The following is a 23,894-nucleotide window of genomic DNA, read 5'->3' as shown; positions in this document are numbered from 1 at the left end:
TAATAATTAATTAATGAATTTAATTTGTGAAAATAATAACTGTTGATTGATAGAAATTAATAGTTAATATATAATAATAACATTATTTGGAAGTAAAATAATTATTATTTTTTTACTATTTTGATCGATGGCTCGATTCACGCAACATATAATTGTTTTTTATTTTATTTGTTTTTAAAAGAGAAGTTTGACCAAATACATTTTTAGAGCTCTCAGCTTTTAATTTCTTTTTTCTTTTACTAAGATATAACACAATCAAAAACTGACTTTAATAACTTTTTTTTTTTTTTTGGAAATAATAATAACTTATTTTTAGCTTTAACAAAAATCAGGCCAAATAGGTTTTAAATGTGTTTCGATCTGGTTTGTCGGTGTCTCGGGAGCACAGTGTACTCGGTACTTTTATCAATTATAGTAAAAAATAATATTTTTGTACTATTGTGCTTTTATATTTATTTTCACTCATATCCCACATTTTTTTTTTATTTTTGAGCAAAGGAGTATGAGAATTTATTTTATTTTATTTTTCGAATTTCATTTTAACATAAACCTCCCCATAGGTTTCGCGCCTTTTCCAATTGGACTCATGTTTATGTGAAGCACATGGCAGAGAGTTCGAACGACGAATCGCTGAAGCTAGCGGTAGCGATCTCGCTTCTCCGATCAAAGGTTCTGAAAAACATAAAGGATCCTAATGCGCTTTCTCCTTCGCAATCTGACGCTCTTCTCCGTTGGAAGCGAAAGGTTCCAAACTCTTCCTTGTTTTCTTCTCAATCTCATGCATTTTTTCCTTCCATTCTTCGTTATTTTTTGTTCGGATTCACAGGCTAAGGAAAGAAAGCAAGAGATTCTGAGGCTCAGAGAAGATCTGAAGGAAGCTCAAGGTTCTACCTCCATCCTTTCTCCTTTGTATCCATCCATATTCACGGACATTAACGAATTGATTCTGAGTTTCTGTATATAGATACTTCGCATTGCGATCTCTTTCCAGAGAGTGCTTCTTGCAAGTGTTATTTCTTCGACAACTCTGGGGAATTAAGCCCTAAGCATCATGGAAATGGCTCTCACGGCAGATTCAACGACGTCCTTCGCCGTAGATTTTTAAGACAAGGTTTCATTATCATTGTCTTTTTCACCTTTGTTTCAGCACCTTCTCTTGAATGCTTTATTGACGTTGAAATTTCGCTTTCTATAGTGCGCTTTAAGGAAAGGAGGAAAAGAGTAGGTTCTTCTTCTTCGAGTCACCAGCGGCTTTCTTTAGGTACATAGTTACAGCATTTGTGGTTATACACGAGTATTAGACTGCGAGGTAATACTCAGAGGTTATCTATGTATTTCATAATTTGTAATTAGAATGATGGTTTTCTCAATTAAAACAAAATGACGCTTTAGCTTGCCATGCTAAACTACCTGTGGGAATTTTGAAGTGAATGGAGTTGCACTAAATTTGTTCTATATTTTGAAACTATAACCGCAGGTTTAATTGAGGAGGATGAAACAGAGCAGCTTAGGGCGTCTGTTGATTTTCTTGTGGAGCTGTGTGATTCTGTGTCACCTGTCAAGGTGCTTCACTATTTTTTTTTGGATATAAAAAAAAAAAGAACATTTAATATATAAATAATGCAGTTCGTGGTAGAGTTCGTAGAAATATTGGTGTTATTACAAAGAATGTAATATTTTTTTTGACTTGCTATGCATGTGGCGAATTCACTGTATTTTGCAGGTGGATGATTCGAAGTTTGCAAACCTGGCACATCAAGCTGTAGACTTTATTTTGGGTATTCTGCTCTTTTCATTAATTGAGGGAATTTTCCTACTATTTTTTAATTAAATAATTGAAATCATATATCTGTCAATCGTGTTCTGCTTTTTTATCCTTAAAATTCCGTGAAACTAGAACTTTTGGATTCACAGTCAATTCTTAATTAGCAAAGACTTTATTCCATCCATACCTTTGCCTCAAGGTACTTTTTTAGATTTCTCCATCTATTCATGTATCAATCTGCCTATCGAACTCAGACCACTAATTAAGTTGAAATAACCTCGTGACAATTGATCCTTTGGTTGTAGATATTATTTTTGAGTACTTGAACTGGATAAGTTTTTATTTTTTATTTTTGAGTAAGGCCTAGGACCCACCATGTGGGACTGGTGAAGGGGAACGGGGCAGAGAGAAGGTGGGGGATAGGGAAAGGAAAATTGGGATAGATGTAACGCCCGTGTAACATCCCGTTCTAGAACCGGTTTGTTAACATCGCATTATGATATTAAGCGCAGTTACAATCACATTGGCTCAATTAAAAATCCGGATAAATTTTTCTTTTTTTAAAACATACCGAACTTATAATACCCAATTGCGTGATCATAACCATATTACCTTGCGGAATCAGATAAGCCAAGCTTAACATCATGTTCTCATTCCATTTTTAAACCATTAATTTACTTCTTATTTATTTCACAACTTCTACTATATTGTAGATCTCTTCGTTAGCTACGCGTGGGTTCAAATCGCGCTCAAATCGGAGCACTGTAGCCCAAGTTATGGGTTTTCTACGAAACAAGCGCGTGAATCCTGCTGATCCCGGCGCGACCGGCGCCAGATGTGGCGCGGCGGGCGCCAAAGAAACAGAAGCTCCCGATCGAAATGGCGCTGGAGGAGGCGCCAAGGTTGGCGCCAGGTGCGCCAGCTGGTAATCCCGGCGCGATTTGTGCCGCGAAACAGAAGCTTCCAAGCATAATGGCGCGCGGTGCGCCAAGTTTGGCGCCAGGTGCGCCAAAGTCCTGAAGGTTTCACCAATTCTTAGTATTTTACCTGTAACTAGAGTTGTACTTGTCCAATTTACACAACATTGGTCTCTATGGAAAGCTAAGAAAAATATCTACAACTTTCATACATACACCACGGTCCAAATCTATCATATAAATTCCTCTCCATAAATGGTTCTTAGTTCTTGCATAATACAAACACATCTAAAGGGACATGCATGCCCTTTTCCTCATGGCTTGTACTAAAATTTGGGCAGCATAACCTTTGTTTTCTCAACAATACCCAATTTAGAACTAGTTACCTAATATGATTTCCAGCTCAACAATCCAATACATAAAATACATTCATGCATTTAACTTACAGTAAGCATCATACACAAATATCTTCATTACTTACAATATTACATCATGTCTTAATTACAAATCTCATATACATGCCAAAGGACTTAGCTACAAAAGGAACATGATCAAAGCGAGTAACCATGTATCAGATACCCATTACTACTACAATGATCATGCACTAAGTCCTCCAAAATACATCATGTGGCATCAAAATATACATATAGCAATGCTAAATGGCATGCAACTCAACATGTCCAGCTATCAGGTACAATCTACTCATGCTTCTTGCCTCGATCAACCTCACATCTATCAGTACCTGAAATGATGCCCCACAACACGGGGTGAGATATACGAATATATCACAGTAAACCAGAGGTCCTTGGAGATCACTCCACCCTAAGGTTCACTTTCGATGTACACATAATCATAATAGCTTAACACATTCTTATCAGCAAGCATCACATGGACTTCCAAGAGAGATCCACTAAGGGCTGTTTCTCTTAGGCTCTTACCACATGGAGATCCACATAGGGCTGTTTCCAAGGGAAGTCCTTTCCTCTATCTAGGAACCTCCAAGAGGGATCCACATAGGGCTGTTCCTCTTAGGCTCTAACCACATGGAGATCCACATAGGGCTGTTTCCGAGGGAAGTTCCTACCAATCATCCTCATCATAATACTATCACTCATAACCTCAATCACAATCCTCAACCATTACCTCATTCATTATTGCTACTTCTATAACCATTCCTCAATTACTCTTAAACAATCAAACATCAACCAATAATCATCAATCAATCATAACATGTATCAATGCATGAATCAATGCATGAGCATACAATTACAATCATAATTACATATCTCATCTCATAAACCATTTCTCCTCCATGGAGTATGGTGGAACACTCAATGGGATCAACCCCAAGGTCCAAAAGTTTACCTTGCTCTTGAGCTTTCCTCAATTGCACACAACCACAAAGGTTGGTCACTCTACTTGGTCTTCTTGCCTCAATCCTATCAACACAAGGAATACAATCAATTGATGCTAATAATATCTTAACATTTAAGAGCATCCTTAATCTCAAGCATAATTTACTCAAATGACAATCTAAACTCATTTTCACCGTTTATTTATCATCACTAACAACATTTTCAAAGACACCAAGCCTCCATCACACTCAAACTCATAAAACCCCAAAATACACTATTCATCATCATCAACCTCAAGAAACTTCCATGAATACAAAGTTGGAGAAGTGGAAACTTACCACAATAGGTCACACAACCATGCAATAGAAGCCTCCCAAGCTCCCATGGAGGTAGGAGCCATCAATCTCCTCAATTTCACCTAGGGTTCGAATTTTTGAAGGAGAATATCTCTCTCCACAATAACCCCCACTCAAAACTAAACTAGGATTATGGAAGAGGGGAAGATTTTGAGTGGTCTAGGCTTTGGAATCATTCCGATCGGTGGAGAATCGCCCTCTCACCCTCTTCCTCCCTTCTCTCTCTTTTTCTTTCTTTTCTTCTTCCCTGGTGCAGGGTGTCGTGGGGAATGAATGGGGTAGGGGTTCTTTTTGGCTTTTAAGTCACTTAACTTAGTTAAGTGACTTATGTGGGTATTGGTTCATCTATCTATTCAACTCCATTAATTACCAAACTTTACCCAAAAGTCTGGAATATTATTCTAGGAATATTAATATTTTTATTTTTATATTTTGGACACTTTTTTCAGTACCCATTTATACCCCTTAACTTTCACTGAGTACATTTTTTACCTCCAAAGTGACTCCAATTCGTTTAATTAAGTCTTATACTTAATTTTACTCACTAATACAGGCTTAATTACTTAATTAAAATTAATTAATTAAATACTTAAGTTTGGGGTATTATAGCCCGGCCGCTTCAAGAATCAATGACTATCCCCACATACTAACACGAGACTTTTCGGTGTGCTTTTTTCTCACTCGCACACCTCCTGAGAAAACTTCCCAGGAGGTCACCCATCCCAGAATTGCTCCAAGTCAAGCACGCTTAACTATGAAGTTCTTCCGTTCTGGGCTACCGAAAAGTAGATGCATCTTGTTAGCATAGGTAGTACTAATTAATTCTTATAAGCTATCCCAAACTGTGCAGTCTCATACGTGCACAACCTTTGGAATCCCTCTCTTTCGGGTGATTCGATTCATTCATGCATGTAACCCCACGCTGGAAGCCTGTCAAGAGCCGCTCCTTGTCCGTGCCTCTTTGCACCGGTGATCACTCCCCGCCCTCGTCAGCGCTCGGGATGTTACATGCCCACCAGCTTCCGCCTGGTTCGTCCTCGAACCACATCGTACTGGATGAGAGGCCCTGCTCTGATACCACTTGTAACGCCTGACCGCTTCAAGAATCAACGACTATCCCCACATACTAACACTAGACTTTTCAGTGTGCTTTTTCCTCACTCGTACACTTCCTGAGAAAACTTCCCAAGAGGTCACCCATCCCAGAATTGCTCCAAGTCAAGCACGCTTAACTATGGAGTTCTTCCGTTCTGGGTTACCGAAAAGCAGATGCATCTTGTTAGCATAGATAGTACTAATTAATTCTTATAAGCTATCCCAAACTGTGCAGTCTCATACCTGCACAGCCTTTGGAATCCCTCTCTTTCGGGTGTCGATTCTATTCATTCATGCATGTAACCCCACGCTGGAAGCCTGTCAAGAGCCGCTCCTTATCCGTGCCTCTTTGCACCGGCGATCACTCCCCGCCCTCGTCAGCGCTCGGGATGTTACAATAGAGAACATTTGTGAGGATCGAGCCGCATTGCTCTCGCTATATGTCTGTAGCTCCTACCGACTGTGCTGCTAACGCGGGTCAGTTATTTAATGAATTTTGGCTGTGGGCTTATGAGCCAGATAATATCATTCCAACTGTACTGCACAACGATTTAAGTTGTAAACACACAAGCCCATGGTTAGTCTCACTTGAAAAAGGGTATTATGATATATTTTAGAATTGTGAAATAATATGATACAAAGAGGTCTCTATTTATAGAGACCAAAAAACCCTAATTCTTGACCTAATGGGCTTGGCCCAATACAACAAATACTAATAATAATAAAAGACCTAATATTTACAACACTCCCCCTCAAGCTGAGGAATAGATATTTATCATTCCCAGCTTGCTAGTAAGTTCTTGAAATCTATCTGAAGGAAGTCCCTTTGTCAATAGATCAGCTAATTGACGCCCAGTAGGAATGTATGGAGTGGTAATCAACCCGCTATCAAGTTTCTCTTTGATGAAATGGCGGTCGACCTCAATATGTTTAGTCCGATCATGTTGAACTGGATTATGAGCTATACAAATAGCGGACTTATTATCACATAGCAGCTTCATAGGTCCCTCACATTTTATTTTGAGATCATCAAGTACAATTTTCAGCCACAGTAACTCACAAATGCCTTGAGCCATAGCTCGAAATTCAGCTTCTGCACTTGATCTGGCAACCACATCTTGTTTCTTACTTCTCCATGTCACCAAGTTACCGCAAAGAAACATGCAATAACCAGTGGTAGAACGACGGTCAGTCACGGATCCAGCATAATCAGCATCAGTGTAGACTTCTAAAGAGAGATTACCATCACGTCGGAATAACAATCCTTTACCAGGAGTAGCTTTAAGATACTGAAGAATTCTCTCTACTGCCTGCATGTGTTTCTCCTTTGGATCGTGCATAAACTGACTGACAACACTAACAGCATAAGCTAGGTCTGGCCTAGTATGGGCCAGATATATCAATTTTCCAACTAGCCGTTGATATTGTCCTTTATCAACTGGAGGACTCTCCTCTTCAAAGCATATCTTGTGATTCTGCTCAATAGGAGTATTAGAGGGTTTACACCCGAGCTTCCCTGCTTCTTTGAGAAGATCCAAAACATATTTCCTCTGACTGATAAAAATTCCTTTGCTTGAATGAGCTACTTCTATCCCTAGGAAATATCTTAGTTTCCCAAGGTCTTTGACTTCGAACTCAGAGGCAAGTCGTGTCTGCAGAATCTGTCTCTCCACAAATTCATCACCTGTGATAATAATATCATCAACATATACAAGGAGCACAGTAAGCTTCCCATTTTGGGAGTGCTTGAAGAAAAGAGTGTGATCTCCTTGACTCTGTCTATATCCTAAGGTCATCATAACCTTAGTAAACCTTCCAAACCAAGCACGAGGTGACTGTTTCAATCCATACAAGGCCTTTTTTAATCGACAAACTTTATTTTCCCCCTTCACAGAATCAAAACCAGGCGGGATTTCCATGTAGACTTCTTCTTCTAACTCACCATTGAGGAAAACATTTTTCACATCAAATTGATTTATATCCCAATTGTAATGGGCAGCAAGGGACAACAAGATTCTCACTGTATTCATCTTTGCAACTGGAGCAAAGGTTTCTTCATAATCAATGCCATAGGTTTGAGTGTAACCTTTGGCGACTAATCGAGCCTTGTATCTCTCAAGAGTGCCATCAGAATTATATTTCAGGGTATAAACCCATCTGCACCCTACTGCTTTCTTTCCGTTGGGTCTATCAATAACCTCCCATGTTTTATTTTTCTCCAACGCATTCATCTCCTCTTGCATGGCTTGAGCCCAATTCCCATCTTTCAAAGCTTCATGTACTGATTTTGGGATTGAAGTAGAATCTAGTGCTGAAACAAAGCTTTTGTGCTGCACAGAAAGATTAGCAGAGGAAACAAAATGGCAGATAGGGTATTGAGTACAAGAGGGACAGGAAGAACAAGTTTTCTTGGAACAAGATCTTTTTCCTTTTCTTAAAGCAATGGGTAAATCATCTGAAGCAGTAGTAATGGGTAAGTCATCAGAAACAGTAGTAATGGGTAAGTCATCAGACGTATTAACATCATGATCAGAAATATGAGATTCGGGACTTACCAGTGGTTCAGACGATTGAGGTTGCTGTTGAGGCAATGTGGGCTGTTTCCTTCTTTGATATACCAATTCAGGTGTCACAATCTTCCGTATCTCTGGTGTATTTGATGTATCAGTCATAGGAGGATCAGTCACAGGAGGATCAGACATAGACACATTAGGAACAGGAACAAGAGGAAGAGACACTGACACAGGTGAAGAAGTAGACACTGAAGATTCAAAGAAGGAAGGTGATGAGTCTTCTGGTGAATTATTCTCCCCCTGAAGATGAGGACCTTGGAAAAAGGACTCAGATTCCTGAAATGTAACATCCATAGAAACAAAAAATTTCCGACTTCCAGGGTGATAACACTTGTAGCCCTTCTTATCAGGAGCATAACCAAGGAAGACACATTTAAGAGCCCTAGGATCAAACTTACTGCGATGCTGTTTATGAATATGAACAAAGACAACACACCCAAACACTCGAGGAGGAAGACTTTGCAAAGTTGGAACAGAAGGAAAAAAAGAAGTCATGGAGTGAATAAGACTTACATGATCGAGAACCCGAGTGGGTAGACGATTGATCAAGAACGCTGCAGTAAGAATGACATCTCCCCAATAGCACTTGGGTACATGTGTTTGAAACAGTAAGGCACGAGCAACTTCAAGAAGGTGACGATTTTTCCTTTCAGCAACCCCATTTTGTTGAGGGGTGTCTACACAAGTAAGTTCATGAATCATACCTTGATTTTGTATAAATTGGGAAAAAGAGTGATTGACATATTCAGTACCATTATCTGTCCTTAGTCTTTTGATATTTTTACAAAATTGAGTCTCAATCATTTTATAAAATTGAAAGAACAGTTGTGGTACCTCAGACTTTTCACGCATTAAGTAAACTCAAGTGACACGAGTGTAATCATCAATAAAAGAAACAAACCATTTATTTTCAGAAGAATGAGGGACCTTAGAAGGACCCCAAACATCAGAATGAATAAGATCAAAAGGTTCAACACTCTTAGTAATACTAGAAGGAAAAGACACACGATGATGCTTAGCAAATTCACAAACATCACAATGAAAAAACTCAACAGACTTAGACAAAAACAATGACGGGAATAAAGATTTGAGTAAACTAAATGGAGGATGACCTAAACGCTTATGATGCAGCCAAATTAAAGAATCAGCAGTTGATTGACCATGAGACATGAATGTGTGATCTATTACTTTATTTGCGGGAGATTGTGACACCAGATAGTACAGCCCACCTTGCTCTTTAGCACTACCAATCGTCTTCCCTGTGGCAAGATCCTGAAAAACACAATGGGTAGGGAAGAAGGTTACAGTACAATTCAAATCTTTTGTAATTTTGTGAATAGAAAGAAGATTCGTGGAGAGTTTAGGAACATGAAGAACATCCTTAAGATGTAAGGACTGCTGTAAGTTTATGTCACCAGAACCCGCAACTGATGTATGTGAGCCATCAGCTATGGATATTGTATGAGTTCCAATGGTAGGATGATAAGAAATAAAGGAGTCAGCACAACAAGCCATATGATCAGTAGCACCAGAATCAACAACCCAAGAATGTTTAAAATCATTACATGAAGAAATGAAAGAATGAGTTTTGGAGCTCATACCAGTCATAGCCAAAGCACTAGTATCAGATGGCTTACTCAGATAATCAAGAATGGTTCGGAGTCGTTCCAACTCATCTGGACGAAATGCAGATTGGGTCTCATTAGGTGCAGGGGTTATTTCAGAAGAAGTAAAATGCGCTTGACCACGCATATAATAGCCCATCTTAATTAATTAGTAAATCAAGTGTAATTAATTAATTAAACATGTTTTAGTGAGTGAAATTAAGTATAAGGCTTAATTAAATGAATCTGAGTCACTTTGGACTTAAAAAGTGTACTCAGTGAAAATTAAGGGGTATAAATGGGTACTGGCAAAAGTACCCAAAATATAAAAAATAAAAATAGTAATATTCCTAGAATAATATTCCAGACTTTTGGGTAAAGTTTGGTAATTATTGGAGTTGAATAGATAGATGAACCAATACCCGCTTAAAGCCACTTAACCAATGTTAAGTGACTAAAAGCCAAAAGATGAACCCCAAACCCCCACTTTCCCGTCGACAGAAACAGAGAAGAAAGGAAGAAGAAGGAGAAGGGAGAAAAGGGAGAGAGAGAGAAAGAGAGAGAGGAGGGAGCAAATCCCAACGGTTTTGGGTGATTCAAAAGCCTAAATCGCTTAGAATCTCGCCCTCTTTCATAATCCTAGCTTTGTTTTGAGTGGGGAGCATTGTGGAGAGAGATATTACCTCTCAAAAATTCGGCCCTTTGGTGAAAATTGGGGTTTTGAGAGTTTCTACCTCCATTGAAGCTTGAGGAGCCATCAATCCTTGGTTGTGTGACCATTGGTGGTAAGATTCTAACCCTTGAACCTCATGATTCCTTGAAATTTGCATGAGTTAGGGTTTGTGAATAGTAAATTGGGATTTTTATGAAATGTAGTTGAATTAGCTATGTTCTAGGAAGAATGGAGCTTAGAGCATGTTATGGAAAATGCTAGGAATGTCATTTAATCGGTGGAAATGAGCCTAGATAGTCATTTGATAATTGTTCATAATATTAGGAAATTCATGCTTGGATTGGTTAGTATTCTAGCATGTTGAACAATTAGTTAGTTGAATGATTGATTGGATCCTTGTGATGTCTAGGATTGAGACATTTGGACCAACCGTGAGTGATCAACCATTGGAGCAAGCTATGGAGCTTGAATAGCTCATTGGAATTGGTAAGCTCATACTTGTGTTGTGCTTTGAATTGAGTAATTGATGGTTGATTGTGAAATACTCTTGGATGCAATGTGTTGATTGCATTACACCATGTGTAGGTGTATGTTTGTAAAAGTTGATTGCTGAAACTGTTGGTGAAGAACAAAGGTTGACTGAAGCATTGAGGTAAGCCTTCGGACCTTGGGTGTAATTCCCTTGACTGTTCTACCAAGCCCTGAAAGGGTAGAGGTTGTGATTGTGTATATAAATGCAATAAAATAGTGTAATGCTTTGTTATACGTATGTGTATGCATTTGGTGTGGCATAGGATGGTGTTTCCCTATGTTGGTATGTTGCATGACGATGCGTAAATCATACTTGGTAGTTAGCTGGCCAGTAGGACTATTTGCATCTGAGTTTCCTTAGGACAGCTTGAGAGCTCGAGGGATTTCTCCTGGAGATGTATTGCACTTTGCATAGATATGTATTTACTGCATTATTATTGTTATTGCTATTACACTGATATGGAACTGTGGGGTGGAGAGATGCTCCAAGGACCCCTGGTTTACTGGATATATTCGTATATCTCACCCCGTGTTGTGGGGACCCCCTTTCAGGTAAGGATGCTGCAGGAGCCTCTGGTGGCAAGTGGCCATATCTGGATTATGCATGAAATATGGCATTTCTTTGAGTTTATGCATGCCTTTTGTAGTTGACATGTATAGGATTTTATTTTGAAAGCCCATGGTCATTTGTATATCTTGATTCATTGGATGAACTTAGCCTATGCTCATGCCTTTGGTTACACCTTTTGTTGATGGGAGCCAAGGGAATGATCATAGTGTTTTGTAAGCTAAGTTCTATGATTTGTAAAGGATATGTAATGTAAATGATGCCTACTTGAAATTCAATATATGCATGCTTGTTATGTATTGAGTTGTTGAATTGGTTGGGCTGAAAATCAATTAGGTACCCTTTTGTTTAAACTGGTAAACGATGAGAAAACAAAGGTCATGTTGCCCAAATTCTAGCTAAATCTCATGAGGAGAGGTTGGATGAGTGCTAGGATTTAGTTTTGGGGCATGGACAATTGGGGTTTGTAATGGGGATGCATTTCCCCCTAGGTTTGGACTTGAGAAATGTGGGAATTGGAATTCCCTGGCAGCGCGCTTAAGCGCCCAGGAGCGCGCCCAAGCGCCCTGCTGCCCCTGCGAGTGCAAATGCATTCTGCCTCCTCGCGCTGGAGCGCCCAAGTGGGGGCTTAAGCGCCCAGGATTGCGCGCTGGAGCGCCCTGGCGTGCGCTTAAGCGCCCTTTGCTGCAGAAAGTTGGGTGGCTTACTGCCCCCTCGTGTTTTAGCGCCCAGGGTGGGGCTTAAGCGCCCAGGGTTGCGCGCTTGAGCGCCCTGGTCCGCGCTTAAGCGCCCTTCGCCACTGAAGGAGGAGATGCTTCTGTCTCTGCGCGCTAAAACGTCCCCGTGGGAGCTTGAGCGCCCAGGATAGCGCGCCTGAGCGCCCTGTTGCGCGCTTAAGCGCCCATCCACACTGGAATGCCTGATGCTTACTGCCTCCGTGCGCTTAAGCGCCCAGATGGAGGCTTTAGCGCCCGATAGCGCGCGCTTGAGCGCCCGGTAGCGCGCTGAAGCGCGCGGGGCCTGTGACCAACACTCTCTTGTGTTGCTTCAAATGGTCCTAACTTGGGCTACAGTGCTCCGATTTGAGCACGGTTTGAAGCCACAGGTAGCTAATGAAGAAACCTACAATATAGTAGAAGTATTGAACTAAACAAGAAGTAAATTAATGGTTTAAAAATGGGAAATGAACATGATGTTAAGCTTAATTTATCTGTTTCCGCAAGGTAATATGGTTATGATCACGAAATTGGGTATTATAAGTTCGGTACGTTTTAAAATGAAAAATTTATCCGGATTTTAATTGAACCCATGTGATTGTAACTGCGCTTAATATCATAATGTGATGTCAACAAACCGGTTCTAGAACGGGGTGTTACAACGCATCCTTGCCATCTTTTCTAAGACAGTTTGCTTTCCATAAAGGCGAAAGCATAAATCCTTGATATGACCTGTTCTTTTACAATAAGAACACCATCGATCATTTCTCTTAGGTCTAGAAGAGGTACCATCATAAAATTTTGAAAAAGAACTCCTTTGAGAAGAGGCCATACTGCACAGCAAATGGTCAAAGAGAAGCTCCAAGAAGCCACAAAATCACAAACAAATACTAAACAACGTCAGATCTGACCGGAACAGTAACACAGCGGCCGAAACAGTAACACAGTGACCGGAACAAATACCGGAACAAATACCAAACAACGTCAGATCTGGTCGGAGGCAAGAAATTGGTGAAAGAACAAACTCCAAGAAGCCAAGAAATTCTGAAAAAAATACCAAACGATGTCCGATCAAAGTAGAGAGCACAGATCCAGAACCGGCTTGGAGAGACGATCAGAACCGTGGTGGTCCGCGGCCGAGAACCACCGTCACGCGCTGTCACGCGCCGGTGAAGTTGGCGGCGCGTGGGATTCACGCGCAGAGACAAGGGCGGCGCGTGGAGGCGCGTCTGACCTCCGATGGTGCTGGGTTTTTCAGGCGAAGGTCGTCCGGCGAGCGCGATGGTTTCTGTGGCTGTTCGGAGTGAAGAATCCACCGGAAAAAGGTTACAATCGCGATGAACAGGTTCTGTACGGTGGTTCTGTACGTTGATTCTGTGAACGTTTGTTTCTGGTTGTGTAATAGACAAGAAAAAGAAAGAGGAACAGTGAAGCAATGGTCTTCTCGGTCCAAGAGGTCCCCGGAAAAAATTTCCGGTGGCGGCTGATGGCAGCGAGAGACGTGAAAAAGAATAGAAAGGTTTCGTAGGCGCGGAAGCAGAGCCCTCTGGATCGAGAGCTCTGATACCAACTTGAAAAAGGGTATTATGATATATTTTAGAATTGTGAAATAATATGATACAAAGAGGTCTCTATTTATAGAGACCAAAAAACCCTAATTCTTGACCTAATGGGCTTGGCCCAATACAACAAATACTAATAATAATAAAAGACCTAATATTTACAACAGTCTCCCACTCTCTCCTTCAAACTTCTGATGAGCTGAGGAACGTATTACAGGTTCCGTACTTCCCATTCCTAACATGTATTGGTACTTCGAGTGATGAGCGATTAAGATCAAATTTAACTTCTTGAGCTCTAACAATTGTATTTTTATGGTTTCGTTATGGATCACCAGAATATGATGTAACCCAAAGCCATAATTCTTTGTTTTTTGTATTTCTTTTCTGAAGTTTCATTGAAGAATCTTTTATCTATGGGAAGGAACCTGGAACTTGTTGAAGGAATTATCAACAGCCTGGTTACACGCTTGACTAGGCAGATGTGCTCCCTCTTGTCAGAAAATGGTATCACAAATTTGAGATTGATTATGACAATAAATGTTGTTTGTGAAGCTTCACCATTAAATGCTATCGTTTAATTCTTAATAATTGTAATTATTGACTTATGGTCTTTTCTTTTTGTACCCTGACTTACGGTCTTTTTGTTGCGTTTCCTTTCTCAAATTCGTATCTTTTAGGGTCTCAACACACTGACAGCAATGCACAATATTGTATTCAGCATTTGATCCGTAAACTTGGAAGCGAGCCCTATATTGGTCAGAGAGCAATACTTTCAGTTTGTCAAAGAATTTTGGTGCTGGCAGAACGTTTGCTTTTCTCTGATCCTTTTGATGATGCCTTTCCCGACATGCATGAATGTATGTTCATAATGTAAGTTATTTGCAAATGCATATTAGCATAATCTCCAGAATCATAAATCATAACGAATAGCTCAATACAGGTTTTCCAAAAGGAATAGTGTTTTTAAAGACATAACATTTATCTGATTTTCATTTGTGGATGTCAGGATCCAGCTTATCGAGTTCTTGGTGTCAGATCACTTATTAGAGTGGTCAAAAGCTGAAGATTTTGATAACAGTATGCTTCATACTTTTTGCCTGTGTTTATTTTTCTACATATGTTCTTCCTCAAAAGCAATTCCCTGTTATCTCGAGCCTTGATTTCTATGATCCACAACAAATAAAAGACTCTGTCACAACCAACTTTTTAATTTCTTAACTATTATATTACGTTTTTTTTATAATTCTCCTTCAATTTCTATCTTACCAACCAAATATTCATGTTAACCAATTTTAAGTGGTAACCAACTAACCATGATATTACAGTGATCTTTGAAGATTGGGTGACATCAGTTATCCAGGCAAGAAAAGCATTAGAACTCCTGGAAAGCAGAAATGGACTGTATGCGCTCTATATGGAACGAGTCACAGGTGAATTGGCAAAACAAGTTGCTGGAGTCTCATCGCTTCAGAAGCTTGAACCGGATATTTTTAATAGCCTGTTTAGCTAAACATTGATTCAATTGTAAGTAATATGCCGATTTATCGCCCATATAGGAAAAATTGCTATAGATTAAAATGAAAAAAGAGTGTAGTGCCTGTTAATGGTCCTTGAGTAAGATAGGCGTGCATTACTGCATGGATTTGCACTTGTACATAGATTCTTATATTAGTTTACGTTGCTTGCGGAACTATTGAGGTTAGGATAGGATGCAGTCGCACCAAAATGTTGAAGTGTACTTTCTGATTTGACGCCTTCACTATTGATCAGTATCAATATCAATATCAATTGCTCATTATTTTCCCTCTACTCTCGGTCATATGGTAAAACTTTAAAAAAGGGATGGTTGCAGAGTTTCTTCATTTTCCAGTCTGAGTCAACTTCTATTTATAGATATGGTTGACTAAGACCGGATATAATATCCTTAACTTAAGAATTTAGTTAATTACTTTTAATTAAGTAATTGAGTAAGTATAAGTGGGTAGAAATTTAGTAAGAGGGTAAAATTAATGAATTAAGGGTACTTTTGAGGTAAAAAGTGCAGTCAATAAGAATTCAGAGATAAAAAATAGGTAGATAAAAGTACCCAAAATATAATAGTAAAGTTAAAAATATTACTAGAAAAATATTCTAGACCATTTGGGTAAGTTTGGTGATGAGTGGAAGTGAATAGATAGATAAGTTTTTACCTGGTTAAAATCCATTTAACCTATGTAAGAGTAAAAACACAACAAAACCCTCTCATTTTCTTTCTTTTTCGACGGTGGCTAGGGAGAAAGGGAGAGAAGCCATTGGAGAGGGAGCTCAAACCGTAGCTTCTCCATCTCTCAACCAAATTCATCCGTTCCGAAGCCAAAATCGTAGAGAATCCTTCCCTCATTCTAAATCCTAGCTTAGTTTTGAGTGGGAAACATTGTGGAGAGAGATTTCTTCCTCCAAAGATTTCGACCCCTTGAAAATTGGAGGAGTTTGAGAGCTTTTCCTTCCATGGGTGCTTAGGAAACACCCATTCCATGGTTGTGTGATCCTTTGTGGTAAGTTTTCACACTCTTTCACATATTTCCTTGAGATTTTCATGAATTTAGGTTTTGATAAATAGTGTTTTATGGGTTTATGAGTTTGAGGGAGGCTTAGTACCTTTGTAAATGTTGCTAGGAATGATAAATAAACGGTAGAAATGAGTTTAGATTGTCATTTTAGTATAATTTGATATTAGAGAAAATTATGCTTGAAATTAAGGATCTTCTTGAATGGTAAGCCATTGTTTGGTTGTATGTTTGATGGTGTCCCTTGTATGACTAGGATTGAAGCAAGTGGACCAAGTGGAGTGACCAATCCTTGTGATTGTGTGGTTTTGAGGAAAGGAAATTTTTGAGGAAAGTTCAAGAGCAAGGTAAACCTTTGGACCTTGGGGTTGATCCTCTTGAATGTTCCACCATACTCCATTGAGGAGGAATGGTTTATGAGGTGTGATATGTAATGATGATAGTTGTTGTATGCTCATGCATTAAAAAATATTATGATTGCTTAATGATAATTGATGTTTGATTGTTTAAGAGTAATTGAGGAATGGTTGATAGAATTATGATGAGGATGATTGGTAGGAACTTCCCTTGGAAACAGCCCTATGTGGATCTCCATGTGGTTAGAGCCTAAGAGAAACAGCCCGTCGTGGATCTCTCTTGGAGGTTCCTAGATTGAGGATATGGACTTCCCTTGGAAACAACCCTATGTGGATCTCCATGTGGTGAGAGCCTAAGAGAAACATCTCGTTGTGGTTCTCTCTTGGAAGTCCATGTGATGTTAATGGATAAGAATGTGTTAAGATGTTATGATTATATGTACATCGGAAGTGAACCTTAGGGTGGAGTGATCTCTAAGGACCCCAGGTTTATTGTGATATATTCGTATATCTCACCCCGTGTTATGGGGCATCATTTCAGGTATTGATAGAGGTAAGGATGATCGAGGCAAGAAGCATGAGTAGATTGTACCTGATATATGGCATTTTGAGATTTCTTACATGTAGAAAACCTTATGTATAGGATATTTTGATGCATTAGTTGTATATGAATGCATATAGGACTTTGAAGTTGATCATTGATGTTGTTTAGCCATTGTGTGTAACACCCCGTTCTAGAACCGGTTTGTTAACATCGCATTATGATATTAAGCGCAGTTACAATCACATTGGCTCAATTAAAAATCCGGATAAATTTTTCTTTTTAAAACGACGCCGAATTTAAAATATCCAATTGTGTGATCATAACCATATTACTTTGCGGAATCAGATAAACCAAGCTTAACATCATGTTCTTATTCCATTTTTAAACCATTAATTTACTTCTTATTTATTTCCCAACTTCTACTATGTTGTAGATCTCTTCGTTAGCTACTCGTGGTTTCAAACCGCTCCTCATTTGGAGCCCTGTAGCTCAAGTTATGACAATTTTACTAACTTAGGTGTATGCTGAAAAACTACGCGGGCAGGGCGCTTAAGCGCGCTCCAGGGAGCTTAAGCGCCCACAGACAGAGGGAATTTACATTTTTAGCCACCAAGGGCGCTTAAGCTCGCTCCAGGGCGCTTAAGCGCGCTACCTGGGCGCTTAAGCCCCCATTTTGGGCGCTAAAGCCCCAGGCGGCAGAAAGCTTTTGGTCTTCACAGGTGCATCAGGGCGCTTAAGCCCCCTGAGCAGGCTTAAGCCTCTATTTGCAGGCTTAAGCCCCCTCTTCTGGGCAATTTCCTATACTCATATTTTTCATGTATCTTTCTTGGGGAATCAATCCTACACATTTTACAACCTATTTAACAAGCTTGTGATATCCCTATATCATTGCTTAACTCTCATCCTCTCATCATTGATTTAACGGAAATTGGGCAGCATAACCTTTGTTTTCTCAACGTTTCCCAACTTAGCACAAGGTACCTAATTGACTTTCCAGCTCAACATATCCAATACATAAAAATACATTCATGCATTTAACTTACAGTAATCATCATACACAAATATCTTCATTACTTACAATATTACATCATGTCTTAATTACAAATCTCATATACATGCCAAAGGACTTAGCTACAAAATGAACATGATCAAAGCAAGTAACCATGTATCAGATACCCATTACTACTACAATGATCATGCACTAAGTCCTCCAAAATACATCATATGACATCAAAATATACATATAGCAATGCTAAATGGCATGCAACTCAACATGTCCAGCTATCAGGTACAGTCTACTCATGCTTCTTGCCTCGATCAACCTCACCTCTATCAGTACCTGAAATGATGCCCCACAACACGGGGTGAGATATACGAATATATCACAGTAAACCAGAGGTCCTTGGAGATCACTCCACCCTAAGGTTCACTTTGATGTACACATAATCATAATAGCTTAACACATTCTTATCAGCAAGCATCACATGGACTTCCAAGAGAGATCCACTAAGGGCTGTTTCTCTTAGGCTCTTACCACATGGAGATCCACATAGGGCTGTTTCCAAGGGAAGTCCTTTCCTCAATCTATTCAAAGAGAGATCCTCAAAGGGTTGTTTCTCTTAGGCTCTTACCACATGGAGATCCACCTAGGGCTGTTTCCAAGGGAAGTCCTTTCCTCAATCTAGGAACCTCCAAGAGGGATCCACATAGGGCTGTTCCTCTTAGGCTCTAACCACATGGAGATCCACATAGGGCTGTTTCCAAGGGAAGTTCCTACCAATCATCCTCATCATAATACTATCACTCATAACCTCAATCACAATCCTCAACCATTACCTCATTCATTATTGCTACTTCTATAATCATTCCTCAATTACTCTTAAACAATCAAACATCAACCAATAATCATCAATCAATCATAACATGTATCAATGCATGAATCAATGCATGAGCATACAATCACTATCATAATTACATATCACATCTCATAAACCATTTCTCCTCAACGGAGTATGGTGGAACACTCAATGGGATCAACCACAAGGTCCAAAGGTTTACCTTGCTCTTTGAGCTTTCCTCAATTGCACACAACCCCAAGGGTTGGTCACTCCACTTGGTCCTCTTGCCTCAATCCTATCAACACAAGGAATACAATCAAACAATGCTAACAATGCAAGGAAATCCATAGTTCCAAGCCTAGATTTCTCCAAACATCAAAGCATACTAAAATAACACTATAAACTCATTTCTACCGATTAAATGTCATTCCTAGCATTTTTCACAACATACTCTAAGCCTCATTCTTCCTTGAACATAGCCAATCTACTCAACATTTCATAAAAACCCTAAAACACTATTCATTAACCCTAAACTCATGCAAATCTCCAAGAATCATGTGAAAGAGAGTGGAAACTTACCACCAATGATCACACAATAGAGGAATGAGTGTTCCTCAAGCTTCCATGGAGGTAGAAACTCCCAAAACCCCACACTTCTCAAAAGGGGCGAATCTTTGGGGACCAATATCTCTCTCCACAAGGACCCACTCAAAACCAAGCTAGGATTATGAAAGAGGGGAAGATTTAGAGTAGTTTAGGCTTTTGAATCACCCAAAACGGTTGGGATTTGCTCCCACTAGGTTTTCCCTCCTTCTTCCTCTCTTCTCCCTCTCTTCTATTCTCCTCCTTTCTGTTTGCTGTCGACGGGCAATGGGGGGGAAATGGGTTCTTCTTTGTTCTTTAGTCACTTAACATAGGTTAAGTGACTTTAAGCGGGTATTGGTTCGTCTATCTATTCAACTCCATTAATTACCAAACTTTACCCAAAAGTCTGGAATATTATTCTAGGAATATTACTATTTTTATTTTTATATTTTGGGTACTTTCGCCAGTACCCATTTATACTCCTTAATTTTCACTGAGTACACTTTTTAACTCTAAGTGACTCAGATTCATTTAATTAAGTCTTTTACTTAATTTTACTCACTAAAACATGCTTAATTATTTAATTAAAATTAATCAATTAAATGCTTAAGTTTGGGATATTATATTGTGCACCTATTTTGGGACTTTGATCACTTGCTATTTCTAAGTCTTTGGTATGTAATCCTTTTGAAGAACAATGATGCAATTGTATATTTGAATATGGATGTAATATGAATCATGTTTTATCCTTTAGATTGTAATAGGATTGTTGAATGTAGATATGATGGAAGGACATGGATGCCATTTGATAAATGTGTCTTAACATAATTAAGGATCATGTATAGAAGTGATGGTATGATGTCTATTAGGTGTTAAAAGAATGGTGAAAGAGAGGAAATCTCTCATGAAATTACATGAAAACAGGGGAGGACATGTTTTGCCCAGCTGGAGAGCGTTTTAGCGCTGAAATGAGCGCTAAAACGCGCTATGTTCGTGAAATGGAGGAAAAGTCTCTACCCTTGGGCTTTTTAACTTGCAAATGGGCGCTAAAACGCTCAAGTGGGCGTTTTAATGCGCAAGTTAAGTGCTAAAACGCGCTGAAGACCTGTAGAAGGCAAAATTCACTGCCTATGGGCGTTTTAACGCCCAGTTGGGCGCTAAAACGCGCTACCCGAAATCAGCAAAAATAACTCGAGCTACGGAGCTCCGATTTGAACCCACTCGAAGTTAATAAAGAGATCTACAACATAGTAGGAGATGAGAATTATAAAGGAAGTATAGAATTCATATAATATTAAAAGAGATGAAGACATTTAACCACGTGTGGTCTAATAAAAGAAGAATATGATGTTAAGCTTAGTTTATTTTATTCCGCAACGTCATATGGTTATGATCACGCAATTGGGTATTTTAAATTCAGTTCTGTTCAAAAAGAAAAATCTATCTGAATTTTTAATTGAACCAATGTGATTGTAACTGCGCTTAATATCATAATGCAATGTTAACAAACCGGTTCTAGAAGGGGGTGTTACACTGGAAAATGAAGAAACTCTGAAATCATCCCTTTTTCAAAGTTCTACATGCAGAGTCTGTGGTCGGATATGATATCTTGAATTATTTCTTGGCATGCCAACTAATTTCTACATTGAAGTAGACGCGAAAATATGTGATGATTAGTGAGATATTGCCTTCAATCTTAAAATATCCTTGACCATGATTCTAATTGGTATAATCGTAAAGGTGTTACACGTCGAATCTGGTTCAAGGAAAGATTCACTCATTTGTTGAACTTCGTTCTTGCTTCTTCTTCAAGATGGCTTTATTTAGGTAATGTGGACGAGGGTGAGATTTGGTGTTTAAATTACTTTGCAAACTTTGAAGTTATTACTAAACCAAAAACGTTAACATTTTTGAGGCATTGTGATGTCCACTCCTCAAACCACTATGTATCAACATATAAGCCTCGTATATGCTTCTTATTGTCTTCTGCTTGTAAATACAATTATGTGAATATTTTTTCTAATTTTCACCCGTCGGGTACTGTAGTTGGCACTTAGCAGAGGCGCGGTCACAATGGCTGCCAACTTCAGCTGATGAGGGAGCCGTAAATTCACGAACAAATAGAGTTCTTAGCCATCAACTTCTACAGAAGTGGCTATTGACTTTTGAGGTAGCGCAACCTCTTCACAGCACAAAGTTTATTCCTTACTCAACATTAAGGTGGATGGAAATAGCAACAAGTCAGCGATCTGGATCGGACTCCAATACTCTTACGGCTAACAGGTATTCCTTACTTTTAATCTCTTCTTGATCTTAGGTACAAAGAGGAAGAATATATCAATATTTTCTAGCTAGAAGATTTTGAAATCTGTAAAAAAATAATTATAACGCAGGGGTAAATTTGAACTGCAACGCCTACTGGATCATTACGTGAATAGGGGTCACCATTTTTGTAGTACATCATCTTCCCGACAAAAAGAATAAAAACTTTGTTTACCACCTGCTTAATCTTTGCCAAAAGGATGAAATCAAACTCCACTGAGCCGAAAGAGGGTCTCTTCAATTTTTTTGGTTTTGTGCATTTTCTAGATAAACTTATTTCAACGGAATCTTATCTTTAAACCTCATTCAAGGAACTTGCAACCAAATCACAAGAAAAAGCTCAGGGGACAGTCCAATGGTCTCTTTATCCCCTTCACATTTCCGTCACCACAGTTCTGAAAGAATACATTCTCAACCAATGTTCATTATTCATTATGCTCAGTTATTCCGTTTAACAGAAAGAATACCATAAACCAGATACGATGGTAAGTTGGCAAAATTATTAAATGAAATAAATAAAGCATCTGCATGTGTCTCATTCCCAGAAAGGAATCCATTCGAAGAGTGCAAATCCAGCCATTCGGGGTACTATAAGCATCTTCATTTAAAAAAAAAAAAAAACTTTTCTCTTAGCCCTTGATAAATTATTTCTGTTTGATATGCCGTAGCTGTCCCTGCCAGCAGTGAATTTCTGTGGGCTCCAACCTCATTATAATTAATAAACTTATAAACACAAATCCAAGTGCATCTCCACAAACTACTTTACTTTTTGGTATTGCCTTAACACCACTAATCCCTTGAAAATTTACAGTCAATCAAGTTCAAGAAATGAGCAAAACACAAGTTACATGGTTCTTTTTGTTGTTGAACATCCTCACTTATGCAGCATATGGAAGCACAAGCACTGCAGAAACCGGAGATTTCAGGAACTCCAAGCGACAAAAAGAGCATAAGCGTAACCAATTTTGAACTTCTCGTTTGCTAGTTTTTCTGTTTCTCTCTTGCAAATTCATATTATTTTCTTGTATCAAAATCACATCCAAATTGTACATTTTGATCACAAACAATCTCTCTCTTACATGCAGCAATGTACGGTATGACCACTGAATCAAGCCAACCAGGCATTCAAAGAACATTTCCAGGATTGCATGTTGCCAAACAAACAAGGATTTCACGGTTTGCAAGAGGGATTTATAGAGGACCGAGTAACATAAGGCCACACATTGTTCGTAGTGCAAACTCCTACTCAGTCAAACCTTCATCCTTATTCATGGCTGCACTCAAACATCTCGCTTTCGTATTGCTTTTTGTTCCTGTTCCTTGCCTATTTTGAATTAATGAGACCTGAACGTTCATCTTACACTTGTTTCTATTAGCTTGGTATCCAAAACATAATTTAAGCTTCAAGCTACCACTTATTTCCACTAAGGTACAACCGTATATAGGATTTGCTAGACATGTCTGAAATCTATCATCCGCTTAACGGGACATATCAAGACCTTTACAGTGTCTTAGTAGCCTACTTTTGATTTGTGTTATTATACACACGAACACTCCTGCATTTGGCTTGTATATTTCATCTATATTATAGAACTGCGTTTGTAAGCTTCCCTCTCTCCATGATTTGTATAAATAATGCAAAAGGCTTGGTACCTATATCCTTTCTTTGTCTAGAGATATACATCCATCACTTCATCTAGAAGGAAATCAGAATCACTGCTCACCTCAATGATCCTAGTTAATAACTCAACAAGTATCCATTCACTGATTACCAATTTAAGTTATAGGTGTAGATAAATTTTCTATAAGCATAAACATTGCAACTATGAGGGTTACTCTATTTAACAAAGTAAGAAAAAGGGAGAGAAAAAAAATTAATTAATTTAAGAGCTTAAATTCCTGAGACAATTTGTTTGAGGTAGAATGCTAAGAAAATTATATAAGAAGCAATGCAGCAGCCACAGAAGAAACAAATAATTAGAACATTA

At 38.9% G+C, this 23,894-nt stretch overlaps 1 protein-coding gene and 1 long non-coding RNA gene across 3 annotated transcripts; both read left to right on the top strand.

The window, feature by feature from the left end:
- The first annotated feature begins 603 nt into the window (after nucleotides 1-603).
- On the top strand, nucleotides 604-15,260 carry LOC133293032 (protein MULTIPOLAR SPINDLE 1). Its single transcript, XM_061491547.1, has 10 exons — nucleotides 604-744; nucleotides 827-884; nucleotides 965-1,111; nucleotides 1,196-1,261; nucleotides 1,478-1,557; nucleotides 1,724-1,778; nucleotides 14,106-14,219; nucleotides 14,393-14,585; nucleotides 14,722-14,792; nucleotides 15,041-15,260. Exons 1-10 carry the CDS (start codon nucleotides 604-606, stop codon nucleotides 15,223-15,225), a joined length of 1,110 nt encoding a protein of 369 aa, XP_061347531.1. The 3' UTR covers nucleotides 15,226-15,260.
- On the top strand, nucleotides 10,284-11,697 carry LOC133292966 (uncharacterized). Of its 2 annotated transcripts, XR_009748998.1 has the most exons (4): nucleotides 10,284-10,450; nucleotides 10,748-10,824; nucleotides 10,924-10,990; nucleotides 11,422-11,697. It is a non-coding gene; the product is annotated as an uncharacterized LOC133292966 (long non-coding RNA). The 2 variants fall into 2 exon arrangements; XR_009748997.1 differs by having other exon boundaries at nucleotides 10,924-11,697.
- Nucleotides 15,261-23,894: the final 8,634 nt, after the last annotated feature.

Source organism: Gastrolobium bilobum, unplaced genomic scaffold (genome assembly GCF_033153095.1).
Source record: "Gastrolobium bilobum isolate Gb01-03AN ecotype WA unplaced genomic scaffold, APGP_CSIRO_Gbil_v1 utg3588, whole genome shotgun sequence".
NCBI classification, from domain to species: Eukaryota; Viridiplantae; Streptophyta; class Magnoliopsida; order Fabales; family Fabaceae; genus Gastrolobium; species Gastrolobium bilobum.
The sequence above is the reverse complement of the archived record's forward strand: the minus strand, read 5'-3'. Positions and strand labels throughout refer to the sequence as shown.